Source organism: Protobothrops mucrosquamatus, unplaced genomic scaffold, assembly GCF_001527695.2.
Source record: "Protobothrops mucrosquamatus isolate PMUCROS unplaced genomic scaffold, P.Mucros_1.0 scaffold527, whole genome shotgun sequence".
NCBI lineage: Eukaryota > Metazoa > Chordata > Lepidosauria > Squamata > Viperidae > Protobothrops > Protobothrops mucrosquamatus.
In genome coordinates this window covers 416,600-439,924 of record NW_015386835.1, presented here as the reverse complement: position 1 = coordinate 439,924, position 23,325 = coordinate 416,600, and the positions used below count along the sequence as shown (strand labels likewise).

At 37.8% G+C, this 23,325-nt stretch overlaps 1 protein-coding gene across 1 annotated transcript in view; it reads left to right on the top strand.

Moving 5' to 3' along the window:
- The window catches only part of ARID4B (AT-rich interaction domain 4B), an 86,638-nt gene that overhangs the window by 16,410 nt on the left and 46,903 nt on the right, over positions 1-23,325 (top strand). The window contains exons 3-9 of the mRNA XM_015816922.2: positions 8,808-8,918; positions 11,444-11,509; positions 14,644-14,734; positions 16,114-16,193; positions 17,269-17,360; positions 19,646-19,784; positions 22,913-22,992. Of these exons, the coding sequence (XP_015672408.2) occupies positions 8,808-8,918; positions 11,444-11,509; positions 14,644-14,734; positions 16,114-16,193; positions 17,269-17,360; positions 19,646-19,784; positions 22,913-22,992 (659 nt within the window). The remainder of the gene's footprint in view (positions 1-8,807; positions 8,919-11,443; positions 11,510-14,643; positions 14,735-16,113; positions 16,194-17,268; positions 17,361-19,645; positions 19,785-22,912; positions 22,993-23,325) is intronic.

Sequence of the window (23,325 nt, the reverse complement as noted above, 5' to 3'; positions counted from 1 at the left end):
TTATAGTCCCAAAGAGTTCGGGGGGTGGGGGTGGAGAGCAATTCTGGACTTAAAAAGTCTGAACATCCACCTGGCATACAGAAAGTTCAAAATGCAGACTCTCTAGTCAATATTAGCAGGCGTCAGAGGGGAGACCTCCTGACGTCCATAAATCTGACGGAGGCTTACCTTCACATTCCCATACTTCTGGAACACCGAAGGTTTCTCAGGTTCTGTCACACAGGACAGCATTTTCAATACAGGGCCCTGCCCTTTGGACTTTCTTCAGCTCCCAGAGTATTCACAAAAGTACTGGCGACACTCGCCGCACATCTGCGAACAATTCCTGTGCGCATCCAGTGTTACCTGGACGACATTCTCATCCAATCCTCGTCAGTCCAGTCGGCACAGTCAGATCTGACACTGACCCTAAGAACCCTTCAGGAACACGGGTTCTTAGTAAACTTTCAAAAGAGTCATATGGTCCCATCGACCCGCCTTCTTCATCTGGGAGCTGTGATAGACACACTAAAGTGCGAAGTCTACCTCTCTCGAGAACGCCAAAACAGCATTTGAACCCTGGTCAGTCTGATTCAAAAGAAACGAACCATAACACTGGCCACTCTCTCCCACTTGCTGGGAAAGATGATTTCATGTCTAGCAATTGTGCCCTGGGCACGACTACACTCCAGAGACCTGCAGTGGTTCCTACTCCCGTTCCAAAAAAGGGGAACCGGCTCCTCCAACCGAAGAGTAAGGGTTCCACCAAGGGTCCTGAAGTCACTCCAGTGGTGGTCGTCTCCAGCAGTGAGAAAGGGACATATGTTCAAGGAGACCGCCTGAGTCATTCTGACCACGGATGCCAGCCTATTCGGTTGGGGAGCACACCTACAATCATAACTGGCACAGGGCCAATGGTCAAAAGACGATCTAAGACACAACATAAACTGGTTAGAACTCATGAGCCATACATCTGGCCCTCCGTCACTTTCACAACACAGTGGCGGACCAGCACGTCCTAGTGCTCACGGACAACGTGGCGGCAAAGGCACACGTCAACCGACGGGGGCACGCGGTCCAAACTTCTCATGGCTGAGGCCCAATCGCTGGGAACATGGGCAGAGGACAACCTAGCCTCCCTCAGGGCCGAGCACATCTCAGGAGTAGCGAATCAGCAGGCGGATTTTCTGAGCAGAGCAACAGTGGAGCACTCGGAGTGGAGCCTGCAACCAGCCCTCTTCAGGGAAGCATCAGAGAGGTTCGGCCATCCAGTGCTGGACCTATTCGCAAGCCCCAGAAATGCCCAGCTCCCGAGGTTCTTCTCCCGCTTCCCGTCACTGGGGGCGGACGGAGCAGATGCGCTCCAGGGACACTGGCCGAAGGGGTTGCTATACGCCTTCCCACCTCTTCCTCTGATGCAAGCAACCATCAGAAAGATATTACAGGAACAAGCAGAAGTGATACTCATTGTGCCACACTGGCCAAGATGGCCGTGGTTTGCTGACCTCGTAAGTATTTCCATATCTCCTCCATGGAGGATTCCCCACAACAGAATCTCCCCCAGTCAGAGGGCTCTACAACACCCAGAGCCACAGTGGCTCCAACTAGCCGCTTGGCACTTGAGCGGAGCCTCCTAGAAGGGGAGGCCTATTCACAAAGAGTCATCAAGACAATCCAGGCCTCAAGAAAGCCTACGACCAACAGAATTTACGACTCCACGTGGAGAAATTACTGCAGCTGGTGCACAAAACAGCAACTAGACCCCTTTAAGATTACTATCCCAAGGGTCTTAGACTACTTATGGGAGGGTCTTGATAGGGGTTTAGCACCCAACACAATTCACAGACAGGTGGCTGCCCTGTCCACTATACTCACATATGGCAACTCTGAACCACTGCCAAGCACCCAGTGGTGCGATCCTTCATAAAGGGCACAACAAGCAACAGACCACCCGCGGTCCACATATATCCCTCCTGGGACTTGTCGAAGGTCCTACAGGCCATTACCTCACCTCCATTTGAACCTATTCGGACCTGCACATTACAGTGCTTGACTCTTAAGGTCGCATTTCTGATTGCCGTTACTTCGGCAAGGCGCATTTCAGAATTGGCAGCACTATCAGTTAGGGAAGATCTCTGCACATTCCACACGGACAGGGTGGTCCTATGTCTGGACCCCTTCTTCATTCCCAATGTCAATTCCCTATTCCACAGGGCACAGGAGGTGGTGCTACCAGATTTTTGTCCTCAGCCCTCCCATAAATTGGAGCGCAAATGGCACATCTTAGACGTTCGCAGGGCCTTAAGGCAATACATAAAGCGAATGGCACCCTTCCACAAATCGGAGGCCCTATTCGTATCCTTCAACTCGCACTCAAGGGGTCGAAGGGTCACAGCATCCACAATCGGCAGGTGGATCAGGAAGTGCATAGCAGAGGCATACCAGGGGCAGTCGCTAGCAGTTCCTAGACAAATCACTGCTCAATCCACTCGCAGCGCTGCAACACCAGCAGCGTGGGTGACTCAGGCACCGATTGAGGAAATATGTAGGGCGGCAACGTGGGCGTCACCTTCCCCTTTCATAAGACACTACAAGTTAGATAAGTTCGCATCGGGGGAGGCCTCATTCGGCAGGAGGTCCTCCAATGCGTAGTGTCAGGAAGTGGGACACAGGCCCAGACAGCTTCCCACCCACAGGAACAGTAAGGCTTTGGTACGTCTCATTGGTGGATTCTCCACTCGTCATGTTGGAGAAGGGGTGTTGTCTTACCTGAATGCCTTTTCTCAGCATGATGATGGAGAATCCACTCCCACCCTTAGGGCCAGTCAGGTCCTGTGCTGGGAAAATTGAGCCAACACACGGGAAACATAGCCAACAGCTTCACCTCAGTCGAGACTGGGAAGAGGAGGGCCCAGGAAGAGAGGCGTGGCAAAAAATTGGCTGACTTAGTCTACGGGCAGAAGACAAGCAAAACCCATTGGTGGATTCTCCATTGTCATGCTGAGAAAAGGCGTTCAGGTAAGACAACGCCCCTTCTAATTTATTATTCATAGTTTAGCATTTTATCTGAAGTTTTCTACAGAGTGACATTCAGATAGAAAATTATATACAGTGGGATCATGATTAATAGTTCAATGTGGGGGTCTCCTTTAAATTGAGAATATATCATCCATATTGATGTCATAATGTAAATGATTGAAAATGCTATAAATATTATGGGGATTTTGCTCATTGCACCCAAATTTGCTATATCAAGGTCCCCAAATCAAGCTTTCACTGTACACATTTCTGTTAAATGAGGGTCTCCAAATTTGGCAACTTAAAGACTTGTGGATTTCAACTCTCAGAATTCCTCAGCCAGCCATGCTGGTTGGGGAATTCTGGGAGTTGAAATCCACAAGTCTTAACATTGCCAAATTTGGAGACCCCTGCTATAAAACATGAATATCACTAGGGATCCTGTTATCAACAGTATTTCATGGGGCTGTGTGATATTGACAATAGGATATATTCTTGACTTAGTCCATATTGAATTTTTGTCTATGGAAGTCTAGTGAGATGTGATAGTGATGGCAAATAATGATTAGTTGCTAAATTTCCTGTTTTGATTCTCATTAGGGTTTGAAGTGACACTAGTTGGGAAAGAATATTTTCAATTTGAATAATTTAGCTGTATAATCTACTATTGAACTTGTCCATCTGCTGACCTTTCTTGCATGTTTATTTAAAGGTAGAAATAATGCAGTTATACCTGTAGTTAAGGTCAGCTATATAGGGAGTCAAAGATCCCCTCCAGCTTCAGTAAGTAATATTCTAAGTAGGTCCCCAGCTGCTTTACCCCTAGCAATACACTGAATTTGGGATATTTTTTTTCTTTATAATCCTTGACCTGATCTGCCCAATTTTCATTTGTTGAGTTATTCTCCCATACTAGATTTGGTTCCATCCCATTCTGTTTTCAGACAATTATCCTGCTATTATAGAAGGAAACATCCAGACAGATTCTTCAGTTTCTTTACATAATTTCTTTCCAGAATTCTGTTGAAAAGAATAGAAAGCTTCAACTGCACCTTAACCACAATCTGAAACAGTGGATTATTCTTGGATTACTAGTGGCTAGCCTTTAGTTAGACAACCATAATTTACGTGACACATAAATTATGAGTAGCTGTTGCTCTGACATTTCTTTTCTCTCCTGTAGACATGTGAAGAGTATTGCTTTTAAAATTAATGGGCTAGTGGGAAGATTTGGCCAACACCACAGTGAAAAAAATTGAAATGATAAAATCCCAAGAAACCACAATCATCTTTGCAGGAAATGTTGTAGAGATATGTTCCTTGAGTAAAGGAAAAAGAGCTGGCACAAATTGCTGTTAGAGCAATTTGTGAGGTTTCTTTGCTACCCTGGATGAATGTCTTGGCCATGATTGGGCTAACCACAAAAGATTATCATGCAAATCAGAATAATATTAAATCAAAATTTCAGGATAAAGGAAAAACATATGATTGAAAGGCTTATTATAGCCTCTATTAGTAAAATTGACATAATTGGTAAATCTTCAGATTTCACAATTTATCACGTACATTAGTGCATGTGGCTAATCAGGATTCACTATTAAATGCTGTATAGCACATCACCTCAGAGTAATTTAATATTGTATACAAAATCAGAAAATATATAATAGGCTTTTAAATGTTTGGTATCTCCAAAATAATCCTGATTTCTTGGGATATTTTAATTAGCTTATATAGCAATAAATGTGATTGGTAAATTGTTTCAAATACATTTCTTTTGAACTTAGTTAATTGATGAACTAGAACAGTGATGGCGAACCTTTTAGAGACCGAGTGCCCAAACTGCAATCCCAAACCCACTTATGCATCGTTGGGTGCCGGGTGGGTGTGGCCCATTGGCTGGGTGTGGTCCATTGGATGGGCGTGTTTGCAGTGGTAACGGCAGACTGGGTGGGACTAAAAAGTTCAATCAATCAATTCCAACTTTGCAAGATCTTTTTTTTCCCGCGAGAAGTTAAAATTGACTGATTGATTGAACCTTTTTTTTTTGTACAAGGCGGCGGAGGCCTAAAGCGAAAAGGTTTTATAAAACCCAGCTGAAGGCCTAGGGCTGGGGCAATGGCGCGCGTGCCCACAGAGAGGGCTCTGAGTGCCACCTCTGGCACCCATGCCATAGGTTCGCCACCACTGAACTAGAACATAATTAAAATTCTAAGTCTATTTTTCTTATTTCTTCAAATATTTACTCTCTTTTTGTTCAATATGCTATTCTGAGTATAACCCATTATTAAAATTTATGTCCTGTCCATATCTTTAATCATATAAGTATATATTTTATATTTAATAATTTTTGCCAAATAATTTTTGCCAACTTAATTATTAGTTTATATCACAGGTTTGAAAATATTGAACCTGGACGACTATCATTCACATATATGCAAATAGCCCAGCATGCAACATGATGCTTACATACTAATTGTTGATAAATTGTTTTGATAGATTTAAGAGATTACACTGTTGTTGTGTTGTTTGTGAGTTGAAGCATATGCTGCATTTGTCCAATATATTTTCATTCTATTATATTTGGCAATCAGTTGTCTAAATAATTTACTGACATACTAAGCTATGGTAGAAAGATGGCCCTTTGTTTTATTTGACACTATCAGTTATACATTACCTACATACAAGGCACTCTTAAATTCAGTTTTTCCAAAATTGTATTCTAAATATATTTGTTAACTTTTTCACAAGGGTAACTAAAGTTTCCAAAAATAATGCAAGCAATAAAGGGGTAAATAGCTGGCTCAGGAATTCTGGGAATTGAAGTCTACGAGTCATAAAAGAGCCGAGGTTGCCTCCTCCTGCTTTAGTGTAAAGTTGCTATAGTTTGTGGAAATATGAGTAATTTGTTTTAGTAATCAAGTAATCATGCAATTTGTTTGAACTAATTGCTCTATCCAGTGTATTCCACTGTTAAAAAATGGGTTTTCCACAGGAACTCGGGAATCCGTGTGCAAATTAATACAAGGTATACCAAAAGTCAGACCTCATAGACAATGACTGTATATAAATAACATTAAAATTCAAATTGGTTGCTTTTTTCTTTGAAACTTTTCTTTACTCATTTAACACCTGACCGTTGAGCATTCCTAAATACAGTAATATTTTCTTTGGGGAAAAAATTAATAGAATTAATAAAATGTATTATGATTGGCCTGTGGGGGGCTGACTTTTGATACAACCTATGTAGTCATCTCACATTTGGATTACTGCAATATGCTCTACTTGGGGCTACTTATGAAGAGTATTCAAAAGCTACATCTGGTGCAGAATGCAGCAATGCAGGCAGTTCTGGAACCTCCAGATTGGCCCAGGTAATTGCTATTGCACTGATTGCCACTGTGTTTCTGACTCCAATTCAAGGTGTTAGTAATGAATTTTAAAGCATGGAGCCAGGCTACCTGAGGTAAAGTCTCTGAATTAGGATTGGGCACACTCATTCTGTCAGAAGGGGCATGCCGCAGACTCCATCAGTTAATGAATTCTGGCTAGTGTGATCCAGAAGAAAGGCCTTTTTCTGCCATGGCTCCTGCCCTTTGGAACGTGATGCACCTTGAGGTAAGATTTGCCTCCACCCTCCTTGGCTCAAAACCTGGCTCTGCTGATGGGCCTGGGACCTCAGTGGGCGTGTTCCATGTTGAAGGTGGTTAATGGATTAGGAAGATTCTACCTCCACCCCTTAATATTCCACTTTTTAACTTTTTTAATCTGTGTATTTTAATATTTAATGTTTTGGAATGTTTATAAGCTGCCCAGAGTCGCTTGACAGTGAGATGGGTAGCATATAAATTTAATTAATAAATATATAGTTACAGAAAAAAGTAATGTAAGTAAATGAGATGGGTGTTATCTGCCTATGGATTCATATTTAAATTGTGCATGGATTTATTATACTGCCCTGTGTAGATTTATAGTATATTGTTGAAGAATTTTTTTAATCGTATATTTAGTATTTTCCATATACAGTATATTTGTTGTTAAGATCTCATTACAGTTTTGTTAAAATTTTAAAAGCTAAAAAATGCCTATAAACTCCATCTAACATTAAATAGAGTCCTTTCCAAAACATCTGGAAAGTGCTAGGTTGGTTTTGTGTTTAATGGTATTTTTATTTTCAGATATTTCTTTTTTATGATAGAACTTTGATCTAAAATTATAGCTGTTCAAATGAATATTTTAAAATATGTTTTAACTATGAACAAAAAATTTGGTTAAAAAACCTTGGCTAAGAGCCAAAATAGAGGTGGATTTTCAACTTTTTAAAAAAATAGCAATCAGCAGGGGTTCAGGTTTTGATTCTGAGACAAGCTGTGGTACTTGGCAAAATTGTGTGCACCCCTACTCTGAGGAATAATGAATAGATTTATAGTGGGAAAAATTATTCAAGGTCAAAATGATTAAAAACACTTATCCAGCATTATATCTGAACTCAAAAGTCAATCTTCTGTTAGCTACCTGTCCATGTATGAGCAAGTAGTGATTTTTAGAGCTATGAATATCCCTTGAAATAAGTATTTTGCAACATGTAGTTGTGCATATAAAGCATCTCTTTTCAAATCATAAAGCAAGCAGCTTTTTCCCAGCTGAGCAGCCATGCATGCAGAAACAAATCTGAGAAAGGATGTAGCTGTTTTAATGATTTAAAAAAAATGACATATGTACAGAGATTTCCGTATTCAGCACTGTGGATATCTGTGTGTGCTTGTCCGTAGTAAAACAACTAATTTCACAATAATAAATCTGTGCAGGTTCTGCTGTTATTGGTCACTGAATGCAGGGTTATTTCAGGGGAGAATAAAGATTTTTGCTATGCTTGTGTGAAGTCATACAGTACAGTAATGTGTTATGGCTACCTTAATGAGACTTTCATAATTTTCAATATTGAAGGACTGCGTTGACATAACACTTGAAGCTATGACTTGCTGAAAAGTATATAGGAAACATATATTGAGATATGTAGTGTGGGATCCCACTTATAGGTCTTTTGTCCCGGAAATAATGAGGGATATTGAGAATTATAAAACCATATTCTAGACCCATGATACTAAGGTTGAAAACTGGCTTCCTAAGGACCTATTGAACTTGCAGAGGTGAGAAAGAAACTCCCCAGATTGAAGTTCTGCAACTATTCTAGGTTCCCTGCTCCTGGATGAAACACATAATCATCAAAGAGAGTTATTTTTCATTCCTGCATTTGGAACTTCCAGCCTAGTCTGTGATAAGTTTTGCACTGCAGATTAACTTAAACTAGTGTCTTATTTGAACAATTCACTTCGATAAATGCATGACACCCTCTCCTTTTGCTTTCTTCTCTCAATTCCATATATGTAACCCATATCTGTTCATGAATTACAAATACTGTAGATTAGAAAATGAAAAATCTTTTCTGAAAGGATTTTGTCATTCTATTTAATAGAATGAACATTGATTGTACCCATTAGAATAACGTGGTAAGGTCTTGATCTTTAAAAAAAATCTTCAATTCATATTTTAATGTTTGTGAAATTTAATTACAAAGAATTTAATTGTTCTCACAGATAAAAGCAATGTGTTTTATTTTGTTTTGTCTTAATGTGTTACATGAATCGAGCCACCATGGTTTAAGCATGCTTTATGAATTTAGTTACTGTGATTTCTTTAATAAATAATTATTAAAACAAAACTTGGCTGACAGTGATGTAAGACTCCAGTTTGCTGAAGTAGGAAATAGCCAAAAAAAATTAAAAGCCAAATGTATTCCATTTCTTTCCTAGGCCCTTGATGAACCGCCATATTTGACAGTAGGCACTGATGTGAGTGCAAAATATAGAGGTGCCTTTTGTGAAGCCAAGATAAAAACAGCAAAAAGACTAGTTAAAGTCAAGGTATGTATGTATATATGTGCATTTATAAACTCATTTTAGGTAGAGTAAATAACTGGTGAACTCCTGAGGAGTAATCTCTTGTGACTATTTTCATAAGAGCAAGTGTTTGTCAGGCTTCACTTTTTCTCCCATTTGATTAGCTAGGCTCATAGCAATTGAAGGCATATAAGAAATAAAGAGCTTAGTGTTTGAATGGAAATGTAGTAGTTATTTCTGCTAAATTTGCCTATAACATTAATATAATGAATATGGATAAAAGGAAAAGCACTGTATGGTTGTGTATGCATGTATTCCCATTTAACAGAAACTTTCTAAATCCTTCTGATTATGATACTGACTTTCTAATCTATAGTCTGCATACAGTTGCAGAAAATCCATTTTACACAGGCTTGCACAAGAGAAGTTGAGTCAATTGTTTCCGTAAATCCAAGTTCCAAATATTGTGTTTGCTATCTAACTAAGACCTATTTCCATTTACTCTTGAATAAGTAACATATGGATTGTAATTCTGTTTGCAAGATTGAAAGCATGAATTACTTAAAGTGATCAATTTCTTAATTAAATATGTGTAATCCAAATAGGACAAAATTATTATACCTTTTGGCCAAAGCAAAAATCAATCTCGCCTCCAAAATTCTCAAATTTGGCATACTTTGAAGTAAGCTCTCTCTTAAATAATGTCTGTGGAGATTCTCAGTAATCCAGGTCATAGTTGTCCCAAATATGTTTTTTCACGAGGGAACTGGACTTCCTTGTTTTTCTTTGAAGATGTTTCACTTCTCATCCAAGAAGCCTCTTCAGCTCTGATGAAGCTTCTTGGATGAGAAGTGAAATGTCTTCAAAGAAAAACAAGTCCAGTTGCCTTGTGAAAAAGCATCTTTGGGATAAGCTCTCTCTTGTTTTCATATATTCTTGTCATCAGTTGTTCTACTTGGCTTTTTTCCAAATTATGGGAAGCTAAAACTCTATCACACAAAAGTAAATGTGCATACTTATCCCTAGCCAATTTGTACATACTCCTGGTAAGAATATTAGCCTTTGTGATCTTAATCTTTAAGATCCTTAGGGCTATATTTAGATTGCTGTTTCAGGAATTTTTGGGTCCACCTCATAGAACTCCTTTTAACACAGTGGTTCTCAACCTGTGGGTCGGGACCCCATTTGGGGTCGATCGACCATTTCATGGGGGTCGCCAAGCAAGGCTGTCCGCCATTTTTTTGTCCGCCATTTTTTTCCCCTTTTCCGGTGGGTGCCTTACCTCCCTTGGGCTGGGCCAGCTGGTGGTCGGCCTGCTCCGTCTCTGCCGCTTGCCAGCTACGCCTCGGCTGGCGCAGGGGGCGGAACCACGCATGCGCGGTGCTCCCGGGCAGGGAAAGTCCTCGACTTACGACCGGTTGGGTAGTCCTCGACGTATGACCAGTTTAGTCCTCGACTTACGACCGGTTTAGTCCTCGACTTACGACCGGTTTAGTCCTCGACTTATGACCGGTTGGGGTCGCGGCATTAAAAAGGTTGAGAACCACTGTTTTAACATAATCTCAAAATCTGAACCAGAATTTCCCCCAAGCAAACTTGAAGACTTTAGGGGAGAAAACAAGTTTATTTGATTGATGCCTGAATTAGACTTCACTCCATGTACTAACCTCTCATTGACACTATATGTATCAATGCAATAGTATTTAATCTTTCTCTTGTAGCATTTTTTCGTGCCATTTTACCAGAGATATTGAAGTCATTGGCTCCCAGGTTTTTTTATTTTTTAAAAATGGAGTTTTTAAGGGCCAGGGTATATTTTTAGAGTAACACTTAGAAATGCTTATTGATAGGGGAATACTTATATCTCTTTGCAGCTATATCCTAATTGTTTTTTATCCGTATAGTTTAGAGAATGATAAATTGATGTGAAGTTTGATTTCATTTTATCTTCCTGTGGCTATATAATTAAGTTGGAACCACAGAACTTTGCTGAAATCCACATTTCAGATATTTTGTAGGTGAGGCAAGAGAAAGTTGTAGAGCATGAAGATGAAAGAATAGTTGATGTTATGAACTACTTGTATAATTCTAACCTAATGATATTGTTATTGATTGGATTTATGTGTTTTCTTTTAAAGACTCAGGGAAGCATCTATCTTCCAACAGTCACGGTTAGGTTGGGCTGAGAGTTACTTGTTCAAAATCATCTAATTACCTAACTTAACTGTTATTGTTGGAAGATAGATGCAGAGATTTAAAGAAATGTTTCCTGTGTCTGCATCTATATCCTTGTATTCCTTTATAAGGGAGGGGGAGGATAATAAATCAGTTGATCTTTATAAATGTGTAATAATTTTGATCTTTTAATTCTATTACAATCTGGTTGTTCCACTATGAGAGAAAAGTGGTAACAGATGAAAAATGCAAAATTTGAGTTTCAGTTGAACATCAATAGCATTGTCTAATAGCAATTGCAAATAGGTTCAGGTTCAGAAATACGTTAGCCATTCTTACGTTGTTTTAAATATATTTACAATTTCATTTTCTAGGTAACATTTAGGCATGATTCATCAACTTTAGAAGTTCAGGATGATCACATAAAAGGCCCTTTAAAGGTAACATATTTGAATAATTGCTGAAAAAATGAATAATTCTTGGAAAATTTAGAGTGTATTTGAAGTGTATGAGTGTATTTGAAATATATTAAAATTGAACCAATATAGCATTGATATTATCCTCTGAATACAAACATTTATTATTTAAAAACACTGAAATGTAATTTGCAGAATAATGTTATGTGTGGTAGGATTTAAGAGCCTATTCCTGTGGTAAGATTTTGTTGTTTTCTGTATAGTGAATAGTAGAGAACAATACGTAATGTATATTTATTCATTCAATTTATATAGTAGCCCATCTCAAATAAGTGACACTGGGCAGTTATATAAATTGAATATTTGTTGGGTATCAGTCAACATCTTCTACTAAATACTTGTGGAAGTGTAATTGTCTACATATAAGGCTCCTTGGAATCCACTTAGGAATTTGTATATTTCTATTAAAGATGTATAGAGATTACCAGTGTGCAGCCTGTGAACTTCAGGCTGCAATCAACTCTCAGAATTTTTACCTTCAACCTGCCACGGGTCCCCATCTCTGGAATACATTTATCTTACAGGCTTGACATAAAACATGGCTGGAGGGAATGTTATTGTTGTATGAAAGAAATACTCATCTCTTTTTCACGAGTGCCAATCACTGAGCTCATCAGTTTCCCAGAAAAAAACCTTAAGCATATAAAGGAAAATTCCTAGTAAAAGAAAATCTGCACAATTTTTTCTTCTAGAAATTTTTGAGAGAATCATCAGGCAGGTGACTGGTGTCAGTAGGATATAACACTGTTGCATAATATACCAGGATTTTCATAAAGCTTTGACCGAGTTACTCTTCAAAAGCTCTTAAGTAAATCTGATGGTCATAGAATAAGAGAATCTATCTTTTTGTGATTTGCTAGCTGAGTAAACAGGAATAACTTCATAAATTATTTTAATGTAGGAGTAAGCAATGAATTGGACAAATTTGCAGATGATATCAAATGATTTGAGGTAATGAAAATCAAATGTGATTGCAAGAGCTCTAGAAGAGTCTGTTTAAACTGAATAAATGGTCAGTCATATGGAAAATGAAATACAGTTAATTTAAGTAAATATAATATGATACAAAGTTTTGGGATAAATTTATCATAGACAAGTCTATCAGTCTTGACTATTCTGTCACATCTCTACTTTGGGGGCCACATGCCTTCAAATGCAACAGTGGCAGGAAAGACATAAGGTCTAAGATGGGTTTTGATGTGATCCAACAAAGCTCTTCTTACTATTCTTTTATATAATAGTAAGTACTCTGGAAAGATTTCTCATAAAAGAGTAATTTCTGGATACTATGTAATTTAGAAAATGGCAGTCTGTTTTCTGACTTAAGACAATCCTTCACCTCCCCTTCCTTTCACTTTTTGCAAGGAATGTATGGACTGTACATTATGTTAAGTAGTATCACAAAAATTGTTCCTAATTGAAATACAGTCCTTTATTCTACTGAAATGATATATTTCCCTTTATACTGGTGAGAGAAGTTCCTGTATTATAATGTTCAAACTGCACATTGCAGTAATATTCTAGGCATCTCTTAGAAAACAAAGTATCTCCTTATGACTAATTTCTTTTCATTATCTTTAAAATGGAAATCAACTGCAGTCTCCTGTGATGGAGAGAAAGTAGTTTCCTTTTGCTGGCTATAATATTAATTGATCCTTACCTTTGTACTCATAGAAAATATAAAAGTAGAAAGAAAGGAAAGATGGTGATTAACAAAAAGGAATATATGAATATTAAATTGAACATTTAAAAAAATAATTGGTGCTTTCCTTTCTTTCTTGTCCAAAATAAGTCTTTTATAATGATTAGAGATATTCTCTTCAATCTTCTTTGATATGCAGAGAAGTTGAAACTATATTGCACATAACTCTTTCAGACTTTTAACCCTCAGTACTAAGAAGCTTGTCTGGCTTTTGTTTTAGGTACTATTTTAGTGAACCATTTTGACATCAACTCTTTTTCACCATCTGCTGGCAGTAAGGAAGTAATATAAAGCACATCATGTACATAAAAAAAGATTTTTTTAAAAAACAATACCTCTTTTACAAATAATTTGAACAAGCTGATCAATGATTGTTTTACAAATTCTGCCCTTATCCTAACTGGAATTTTTAAAGACTAGTTCACACTGCTATAAAAAAGACTAAAATGATTTTCAAATCTCAATATATATAAATTAACTTTTGCTTTATAACTTAACTGAACATTGGGATTTATTTATAGTACTCCTTGTAATGCCATCCATACTTTGTCCCATCTCTGTGGGACAAAATTAAGCTAAATGTGTATGTATCATGGGTGTTTCAGTCATGTGTGAATAAGATACTTTATTACATCTTTACATTGGTACATTTCAGTAGTATATTGTCACATTTCAATAGCAGGAATGTTATACTGCTATAATTTTTCCTCTGTTTTGAAAAATTGTCAGTATAAGACTCTTAACTGTTCAGAATACTTTAGCAATAGAATTTAGGTAATTGTAATAAAAGTATTTTCATTTCCAAAATAAATTTAGTATCCATATTGCAAAACTGTGCTACTCAGGTGTCATGGCTTTTTATCCTTGTTGTATGTGTATTCCTGAAGGACAGAACTGTTGTAATAAAAAACAGTCTGAAATGTGCAGTCAGAAAATAAAGATGTCTATTCCCTCCTTCCATCCCATCACTTGTGTAGCTTTGTCAATTTTTTGGATCTTCAACACATCATATTTTGTCTTTTTTTAAAAAAATCATTTTTATATACTACATTTTTATATACTATGTGCACCCTCAGTGTTGATTTCTGGCAACTGCCTGGAGAAATCCTTACAGTTTTGCCGGCAGGATTTTCAGTTTTTCCTTTGCTTCCTTCCTAAGGCTGAGAAAGAGTGGCTGGCTCAAGGTGAGCCAGGAGGCTTTGTAATTAAGGTGGGAATAGAATTAATGGTCTCCTCAGATTTCTAGTCTGGTGTTGTAACCACTACACCAAACTGGTTTTCATATGCTACTGTACATGAGTATAAAAACTACATTTAATAAAATAAGAAGTGAAGTGCTTCAGTGTTTCATAACCAAGTGCCTCTTTAAAAACCTTTAAAGTTGTTTTCGTTGTAGGTAGGAACTGTGGTGGAAGTCAGGAATCCAGATGGAGCTTATCAGGAGGCTGTCATCAATAAATTAACAGATGCTAGCTGGTATACTGTAGGTAAGGAGACCTTAAATTTCTTTTTACACAATCGAAAAATTAAGTTTGGAAAAAAGGTACTTTTCCCTGTAATATTCACCAAGGGATGGTTTTTGTATTCAATGAGTACTTTTAGTTTCAGTATAATATCTCCACTGAAATGGATATGCAATCATTTAAGAACGTTTTGGGGCAGAATCTGCTTGATAATGATAAAAAGACAAATAGAGATAGGAAACAAGAATTATTGAAAGTTGTGCAACAGCTTTAAATAATAACTTCTTGCCATTTCATAGAGGTTAGAATCTGACTCTGAACATTTTAAAACTTCAAGATATAAGTTGCATTTAAAAGGCCCTTTTTTGGTTCTTATTTTTGTGGTTTGTTTTTGTACTACTTCCATGCTATTGGGGCATCTCCCAGCTGCTTCTAGAACAAACTGCTGTTGTGTGTGCATTTTTCTTCCATTCAATCCTATCCAATTCTCTTGGCCTAGTTCCTGCAGTTTCCTTAGCAAGGTTTTTCAGAAGTGGTTTGCCATTGCCTCCTTCCTAGAGCTGAGACTGGTCCAGGGTCACCCTGATGGCTTGGTGTCCGAGGCAGTACTAGAACTCACAGTCTCCCAGTTTTTAGCCTGATGCTTAACTACTACATGAAATTAGCTCTTTTATATAGGTGGTTCTTGACTTATGACTAGTCACTTAGCAACCATTTGAAGTTACCTGAAAAAGGGGACTTATGACCTGGATCCAATTTCTGCCATTTTAATGGGCAGGCATTACAGTTGTAACTTGAGAACTACCTACATACATAAAATTTGCCAAACAAAATAGCCATGAGATCTGGATTGAACTTGGTAGTCCCGTTAACAAGTTATCATATGTCCCATCATCATAGTTCAGTACTATTATACAGTCATTGTCATTCCCTCTCCCTCTCTCTCTCTTCTCACACACACACACACTCACATACTCACTCACTCACTATAAAATATTATCTATCAAAATTTTAAGATTCTTCTGTCTGTTGTACTCTATCTCCCTTCTTCCTTTCTCTGACTTTCCGGCTATACTTTTTTTTTTTTTATAAATCACAATATTAAAGCAGTGGCTATGATACTGTTTCCTGACACAACTACAAAATGTGGAATTGATGTATAGTTTGTATAGTATTTTATAGTATTTTTGATATTTCTGATTAAGAGAAACTCTCTCAATATGGCTTAGAAATGCTACATTTACTTTTAGCTAGAAGTCATGATAAAATGATGAAAATATGAAATTCATGGAAAAAGTAGGCTCAGCTGTCTGTTTTACTGAAATTTAATTAAACTTAAAGAAATTTAAAAAAAAAACTATACAAAATTTTATATTGTGTTTTCATTTTACCATTGGTAACAGTATTTGATGATGGAGATGAGAAAACTCTTAGACGCTCTTCACTTTGCCTAAAAGGAGAAAGACATTTTGCTGAAAGTGAGGTAAACTTTTTCTTTTTAATGTAGCTGTGCTATAGAAATTAAGCATGCTCTGATGATATTTGCCCACTGATTAATGGAATGGAATGTATAAGTTGTGCTTCGCTGTTAGCAATGGGGTATAGTTATGAAATCTAGAAAAATATGTAATTCTGATAAAGAGAATCTCTGTTACTGTCATGTGTTCATGTGTCAGTGGCTGGAATAGCATACTTTTTATTTCCAAATTAGCTTCCTATAACTGGAAAATTAGGCAAAGACATTTATTTGTACAGTAAAATGTGTGTTTAATGGACATTATAATTAGATTTCAGTTATGGTAAGAGGGGTTAAAAGTATAGAACAGTGTTGTATAACTCATACTAAGAACAAATAATTACCTAAAGCGGAATAATTTGCAATAATAAGAAATAAGAACCTTTAAGTTAATTCAAAAACACAAAAAAAGAGATATTGTAGTTTTAATTCTTCAAGTGTACAGTCTCCTCATTTTGATTGCTCCTCTATTGCATCTTCTCTCCTGCACATAAAAAAAGTATTTTATGTCGGATGAGGTGAGAATGATCTTTTTTTTTCTTGTCTTGTATGACAAAAATGGAAATAATGCAGAAGAAACAATGGTGGATAACATTTATTGCGTTGAGTTATCCCATGTGGATTGTCCCGCAGCAAGTTGGCTGCAGCAAAATGGCTATGGCAGGTTGGCCGCGGGGAATTATCCTAGACCCCTTCCATGAGAAGACATGACCACAGGAAAATGGGGCTTTGGCTCTATCTTCTGAATAGATATTCCCCATCCAAAAACCTTGCCCCTTTATGTTATTTACCTTACTGAAGGTAGGAAGGGAGAAAATGGCATTTGGGAGAGATTTATGACCTCTATAAAATAGTATCCCTTTGTAGATACTCTGTTGTGTTGTTTGTATTTCTTTCTGTTTTCATGCTCCTTGCAGCTTTGTTCATAATAGGGCCTCCTGTTTGAATGATTTTTTCAAAGAAATGTGTTTGTTCATATTCTGACAAATCTGTGTTGTGAAATTCTCTTCAGTAATTGAAAAAATAATGTTTTTGTCAACAGACATTAGATCAGCTCCCTCTTACCAACCCTGAACATTTTGGGACTCCTGTCATTGGAAAGAAAACTAATAGAGGAAGAAGATCTAATCACATGTAAGTTTGATATTTATCTGATTCATGACTATCTTAATTTTAGAATTATTTGAACTGAGTAAAAAAGCAGCATATAATTCAAAGTAGAAGTTGAAAATGTGGGAAGTTACCTGAGGAAATAGGAGCAAATCTTATGGTTGTTTTTTTTAAATACAGGCAAGGTTTAGAATGGATTAAGGAAAAGTCTGTTATTAATCTCTTATATCTACAGTTTAGATCGGCATAAGCTTACTGGAAGAACTGTGTAGCTCACTTAATTGCTTTATACAAAGGGCAACACATTATTTCTGAGAAGCAAGGTAGAAAGGAAGATGTTCTGTTCCACTGTTTACAACCTAACAGGAAATTGAATGGTGTTATGAAGGTGTATTCCATAAGTTGCTGAAAATGCTTTTGATCATCCTGAATATACTGCTTATTCATTCAAATGAATACTCCCCTTTTGGAGGCTGAGAGTTGGAGGAACATTGCATATGAAAGTATAAGCTTTTCTTTGTATTTAGTAGCACAAAATTATTAGCTTCACTACTGTGCATAGGATGTTGGTGAAAAATATGTCCTGAAGGCTTTAATCCAGCTTCATGATAAACACTCTAAAAGATCCTCAACTCTACCTCAGTAGCACCGTTGAATGTCATCTGACCCGAAGGGACCATCATCCAGCACTATATAGCTGCTGATATCTAAAGCAGCATTATGGCGGAAACATGGAACATAACCACCATGAACATGGGAAAACTCAACACAGTGAAAGATAAAATAAAGCGGCCACATATTGATCTCTGAGGCATCAGAGAATTAAGATGGACTAGAATTGAACACAGAAGATCACATTATTACTTTGAGCACAAAAGACAAAGAAGGAATAGCATTGCTTTTATAACCAGGAGAAATATAGCAAGAATAAGATTTAACTGCAATGCAATCAATGACTTAACAATACAATTAGACTTTAATATAATGATTATCCAAGCTTATGCTCTAACACTGATACAAAAGAAAAGGAGACTGATGAGATTTAGCAGGAAGCTGATGTGTTCAAGATGAAATTGACAAAAATATGCAAGCAAGATATGCCACCTGTAGTTGAAGACTGGAATGCAAACATTGGAAATATTAAAGAAGAAAATAAAATTTGGCCTAGGAAAATGAAATAATGTAGGTGAATGACTTACCAATTTCTAAAAATGACTTAGCAATTTCTGTGAATCAATTATTTCTTTTTCAAACCCCCCCCCCCCAATACTGACATTACAAGACATTACCATACCACTCCTTGTATCATTACCATATGGAGTGTACAGAAATCAAGTTAACTATATTACAAGGAAGTGGAGAAAGTCAGCTATAACAGTAAAGACATAGCCAATGATTGACTGTGGAATGGATCATAAACTTCACATGTGCAAATTCCAACGTAAGCTAAAACAGCAGCAGAAGAAAGCCAATCATTTTCCATGATCTGATCTTGACTTGATCAAACAGAATTTCCAGAATCACTTTGAAGTCCTAANATCTCATTGACAGGGAAGCAGAGAAACTGTGACTGAAGTCAGAGAAGTTCCTAAGGATGAATGTGAAAAGAGATTACCAGAGACCAAGAAGCAAAAGAAAGAAAACTGGATGTCAGAACAAATAGTGGGAAATTGCCAAAAAGAGAAGTGAAGCCAAAGCCAACAAAAACAAAAATACCAGAAGAGAACTTGACAAAGACAGTATTGTAAAGACATTAAAGTTTGTAATAGACATTAAATAACAGGAAAAGATCTCAGAATTTCCAAAAGATTTTAGAACTCAGAAAAAGGTTCTAATGTTGAATTGGTATGCTAAGGACACCATTGGACAGATAATAATTAATTCCCAGAAGATCAAAAAAGATGGAAGGCATCTAAGGAGTTATGAAATCCTGTACAATAGAGACGTCAGAGTCAGGATAACTTAGAAGATAATTCCTACTTATAAGAATTTCTATGATGGCAATTGAAACCAGGACAACATAATTTAAAGTATTACATCATAATTAAGGCTGAGTCAACATACCTTTTAATGCTGTATTACTGTGTTAATGAAAAATTGTTAATGAAAAATTATTGATTTTACTATGCATCAGCCACCATATTAATTAATTTATTTATTCCATTCACTCATTCTATAGTTCTCCCCTCTAGTTTGCTGTAAAGTCATAAACTATAAGCCAATGACTAAACAAAAATGCACTTTTCATACTAATTCTAACTATAAATTGTATAATAAACATTTATATGGTGACACCTTTTCCCTTATAGCCCAGAAGAAGAATCTTCCTCATCCTCAAGTGATGAGGATGAAGATGACAGAAAACAAACTGATGAATTATTAGGAAAAGTTGTATGCGTAGAAACTGTTAGTACGGATAAAAAGAAAAATATTTGGTTTCCAGGTTTGGTAAGTACTTACTTTCTGTATTCTTTTTTAAAAAATTTGAAATAGATAATACAGTCCTAGAAATAAGACTGCAATTTTAGTTGCAATCTTTAATAAATCAGTGCTTTGATACAAAGCAAATAAATGCAGAATAACACACAATTTATTATATGTGCAGGGGACTACATTAATAAAGGCCTTATTTTAACATTTTGATGCTTAATAGCTGCTAAAACAAGTATATGTAAATTGGTGTTTGTATGTACTCAATATAGAGTATATGTTTATGAAAAACGGAACCCTATTTTGACTCATTTCCTTTTTCAAACACTAAATAAACTATTAACATTTTTTGCTGTTGGTCTATCAAGCCACATAGACGATTTGAAAAGGCAAAACCTGCTGTATTATGATACAAAACTTATATTTTGGTGGAACGCTTATATTCAGAGATGGTGTAACCTCTGAATATCAGTTACTGGGATGCAAATCGTAGGATTAGCTTTTAGAATTGTGTTGCAGATACAGTTCCAACAGAATTGACTTCATGCATATACTATACAGATATCTAATGTGAGGAGGCCCTTGAATCAGCTGCACCAAGCCTTGAGAAGATGAATTCAGAGAGATGCTTTAATCATTTTACACAGCCTTATTAGTTACTGGCTTTATATCTTGCTTGTAGTTTTCCCATGGTTAAAAACAGGTGCTGGGTTAGGCAAAGGACTTTTCTTATGTTTTAGGTTATTATGTAATAATAAGAGTGTGCCATTAGTACAGGGGTGTCAAACTTGCAATGTCACGTGATGTGACGTATCACGACTTTTTTTCCATTGCCGGCAATGGGGTGGACGTGCTTTCGCCATGACACATCCCACCTGCGGGCCGGCTGTTTGACATTCTTGCATTAGTAGAAATAAAGAAATAGTCCAAATAAGTATATTTTATTCTACTGAGAGTTGGATAAGTTGATCAGTGTTTTCCCGAAAGTAAGACCTACCCCGAAAATAATCCCTCGCTTGATTTTTGGGGGTGGGCCTAATATAAGCCCTACCCCCCAAATAAGCCCTAGTTTTGGGGCAAAGTGCACCCCTAAAATCAAGCTGGGGGGAAGGGGGGGTGGAGCTGCCCCACGCGCCCTGCACCTGTTTACCTTACCGGTAGGCCCACCGCATCCAGGCTTCCCTTGCTCTGACACTTGTCGCACTATGTGGCTCATTGTGCCATTGCCGTGCTTGTGGTAGGAGGCCGCATGTTGCTTCGGGCTGTTGCCATCGGCCCAAAGGACCGCACAGCCTCCTACTGTGAGCATCGGCACTGGCCCAAAGTGCTATGCAGCCTCCCGCAGTGGCAGCAACAGTGTGAAGCACTTTGTGGCCTGTGAGTGGCAGCACCGGCGCAATGCGCCACATGGTGTCTGGCCGCAAGTGGTGGCAAGTGGCCGTTGAAGAAGTCAACCCAGTGGCACAACAGGTGTTGGGGCATGGGAGGCCTGGCTGCGGCAGTCCTAAGGTAAGACGTCCCCTGAAAATAAGACCTAGTGCCTCTTTTGGAGGCAAAAAAAATATAAGACTGGGTATTATTTTCAGGGAAACACGGTAACAACAACAGTAAAGACTAAGTAGAACTTCTTACTGTTTTTTTGAGATGATTTTAAAAGCTATCATTCCACTGGAAGTCGGCAGATAAATAAAATTTCTTTTCTGCTAATTTAGAACATAGGTTTGCAATCTGGAAAAAAAATCCTGGAGTACATTTTTAAAAGTCATTTCAGTTTAGTCTCATAATAGAAGTTGGAAGGGTTATCATGTATACTGTCAGAGGTCTCCAACCTTTTTGGTTTGGCGGCCCAGAAAAGGAGGCAGGCACTGCTATGTGTGTGTACACAAATGGCCCGCGTGCCTGTGCACACAAAAATGAGTCCCATGCCCGCATGGGGAAATGGGCCGCACATGAGCACATGCGCACATGCAAATGGGGCGGCGCGGGGGCGAATGCTGCAAATGGGGCGGTGCTAGCGCTGGCAGGATGCTATGGGTGGCACTAGTGCCAGTGGGACGCTCTGGGGCGGGACGGTGCTAGCACCGGCAGAATGCTTAGGGCGACGCTAGTGCGAATGTGGGGGAATGAGTGCACGCACATGTGCGTGTGCACTGGCCCATCCCTTCACGTGGCCCGGTGGCCAAGTGGCTGCAGCTGGGTAGTGGGCCATGGCCCACAGGTTGGGGACCCCTGTACTACATCACTTATGAATCAGACCTCTAAGTTCCATAAATTGACTTTATAACCATCAAGTAATACCAGGATTGCATGGCTTAATTTAGGTTAATCAGAAGCTTACAGTTATATAGTGCTGCTATGAAACAGGCAGTGCGATTTAAATAGTAGCTCAGTAGATCTGAGATTACAGCAAATCGTCCATAGTGCCCAGAAATTTATTAAATACTGGCAGAAATATCACATGCATATGAGGGTTGACGTACGTTGAGATAGCTTACCAACATACCTTTATTTGTGTCTAGCTTCCACTTCTGCATCAGAAAAGTAGGGAAAGTTTGTTTTTTAAAAATTTTGTGCTGAGTTTTGGAGAAGTAGAGATTGCAAGAGGCTTTCTTCTTCTTCTTCTTCTTCTTCTTCACTTTACATCAGGGTTTGGTGAAAGGGAATTCCACTTAAAGGAATCCAGTTTGTTTTCTTGTCTAAAAAGCAGGTAAAAATAAAAGAAAATGCCCTTCTGCTCAAACTCATGCTGCACCCAGAGGCAGGCAACCTCTTTTCTCTCAGTCAACACAGGGCTTTTAGGAAAATAGAAGTTGCAGTGCTCAAGTTTCTTCTTCTTTCACTCTCAGATAAAACTACTTTTCCCCCTCTGCTGTGTTTTTTTCAGATGGCAGAGGATGATGGAGGCCAAGGGTTTTGTTTTTCATGCAGGAAACAATTTAAGATCCTTCCCCCTCCCCCGCCCACCGAGTTACTTGAAATATCTAGAGTAGTTGGAAAGGGGGATTTTGTATGCTGACCGACCATGCCAATAACAACCAGATGTGTAGACCTTACCATATGCATACAAATGCGTTTTTATGATCTCTTAGATAATTTTAAATAAAGTTTCTCTAATAATTATATAATTCTTTTTATTTTCTATGTAGGTGGTTTGTCCAGATTGCAGTGATGAAGTTGCAGTAAAGAAAGATAATGTTCTTGTTCGTTCTTTCAAGGATGGCAAGTTGTGAGTGAAACTGTTTGATTTAATTACTATTTGTCTAACATCTACGATGTAACTAAGAGAGATGGCAGATGGACACAGATCTCTTTTATTCATGGGAATGAAGGGGAGGGGATAGAATGAACAAAATAATTTTGCATCTTGCCTTCTCCTTTCATATATGAATGCAGAAAACAGTGTGCTGTTTTGTATTAATATTGACGTGCATGGATAGAATATTTCTACAATTTAAATGTTTTTTCTGCTGTAGGATTTCTAAACAAAGTGTTATTTCCTTGCACAATATGCTTGTAAATAATTATGATAATAACAATGTGGTATTATTTTAATCAGTTT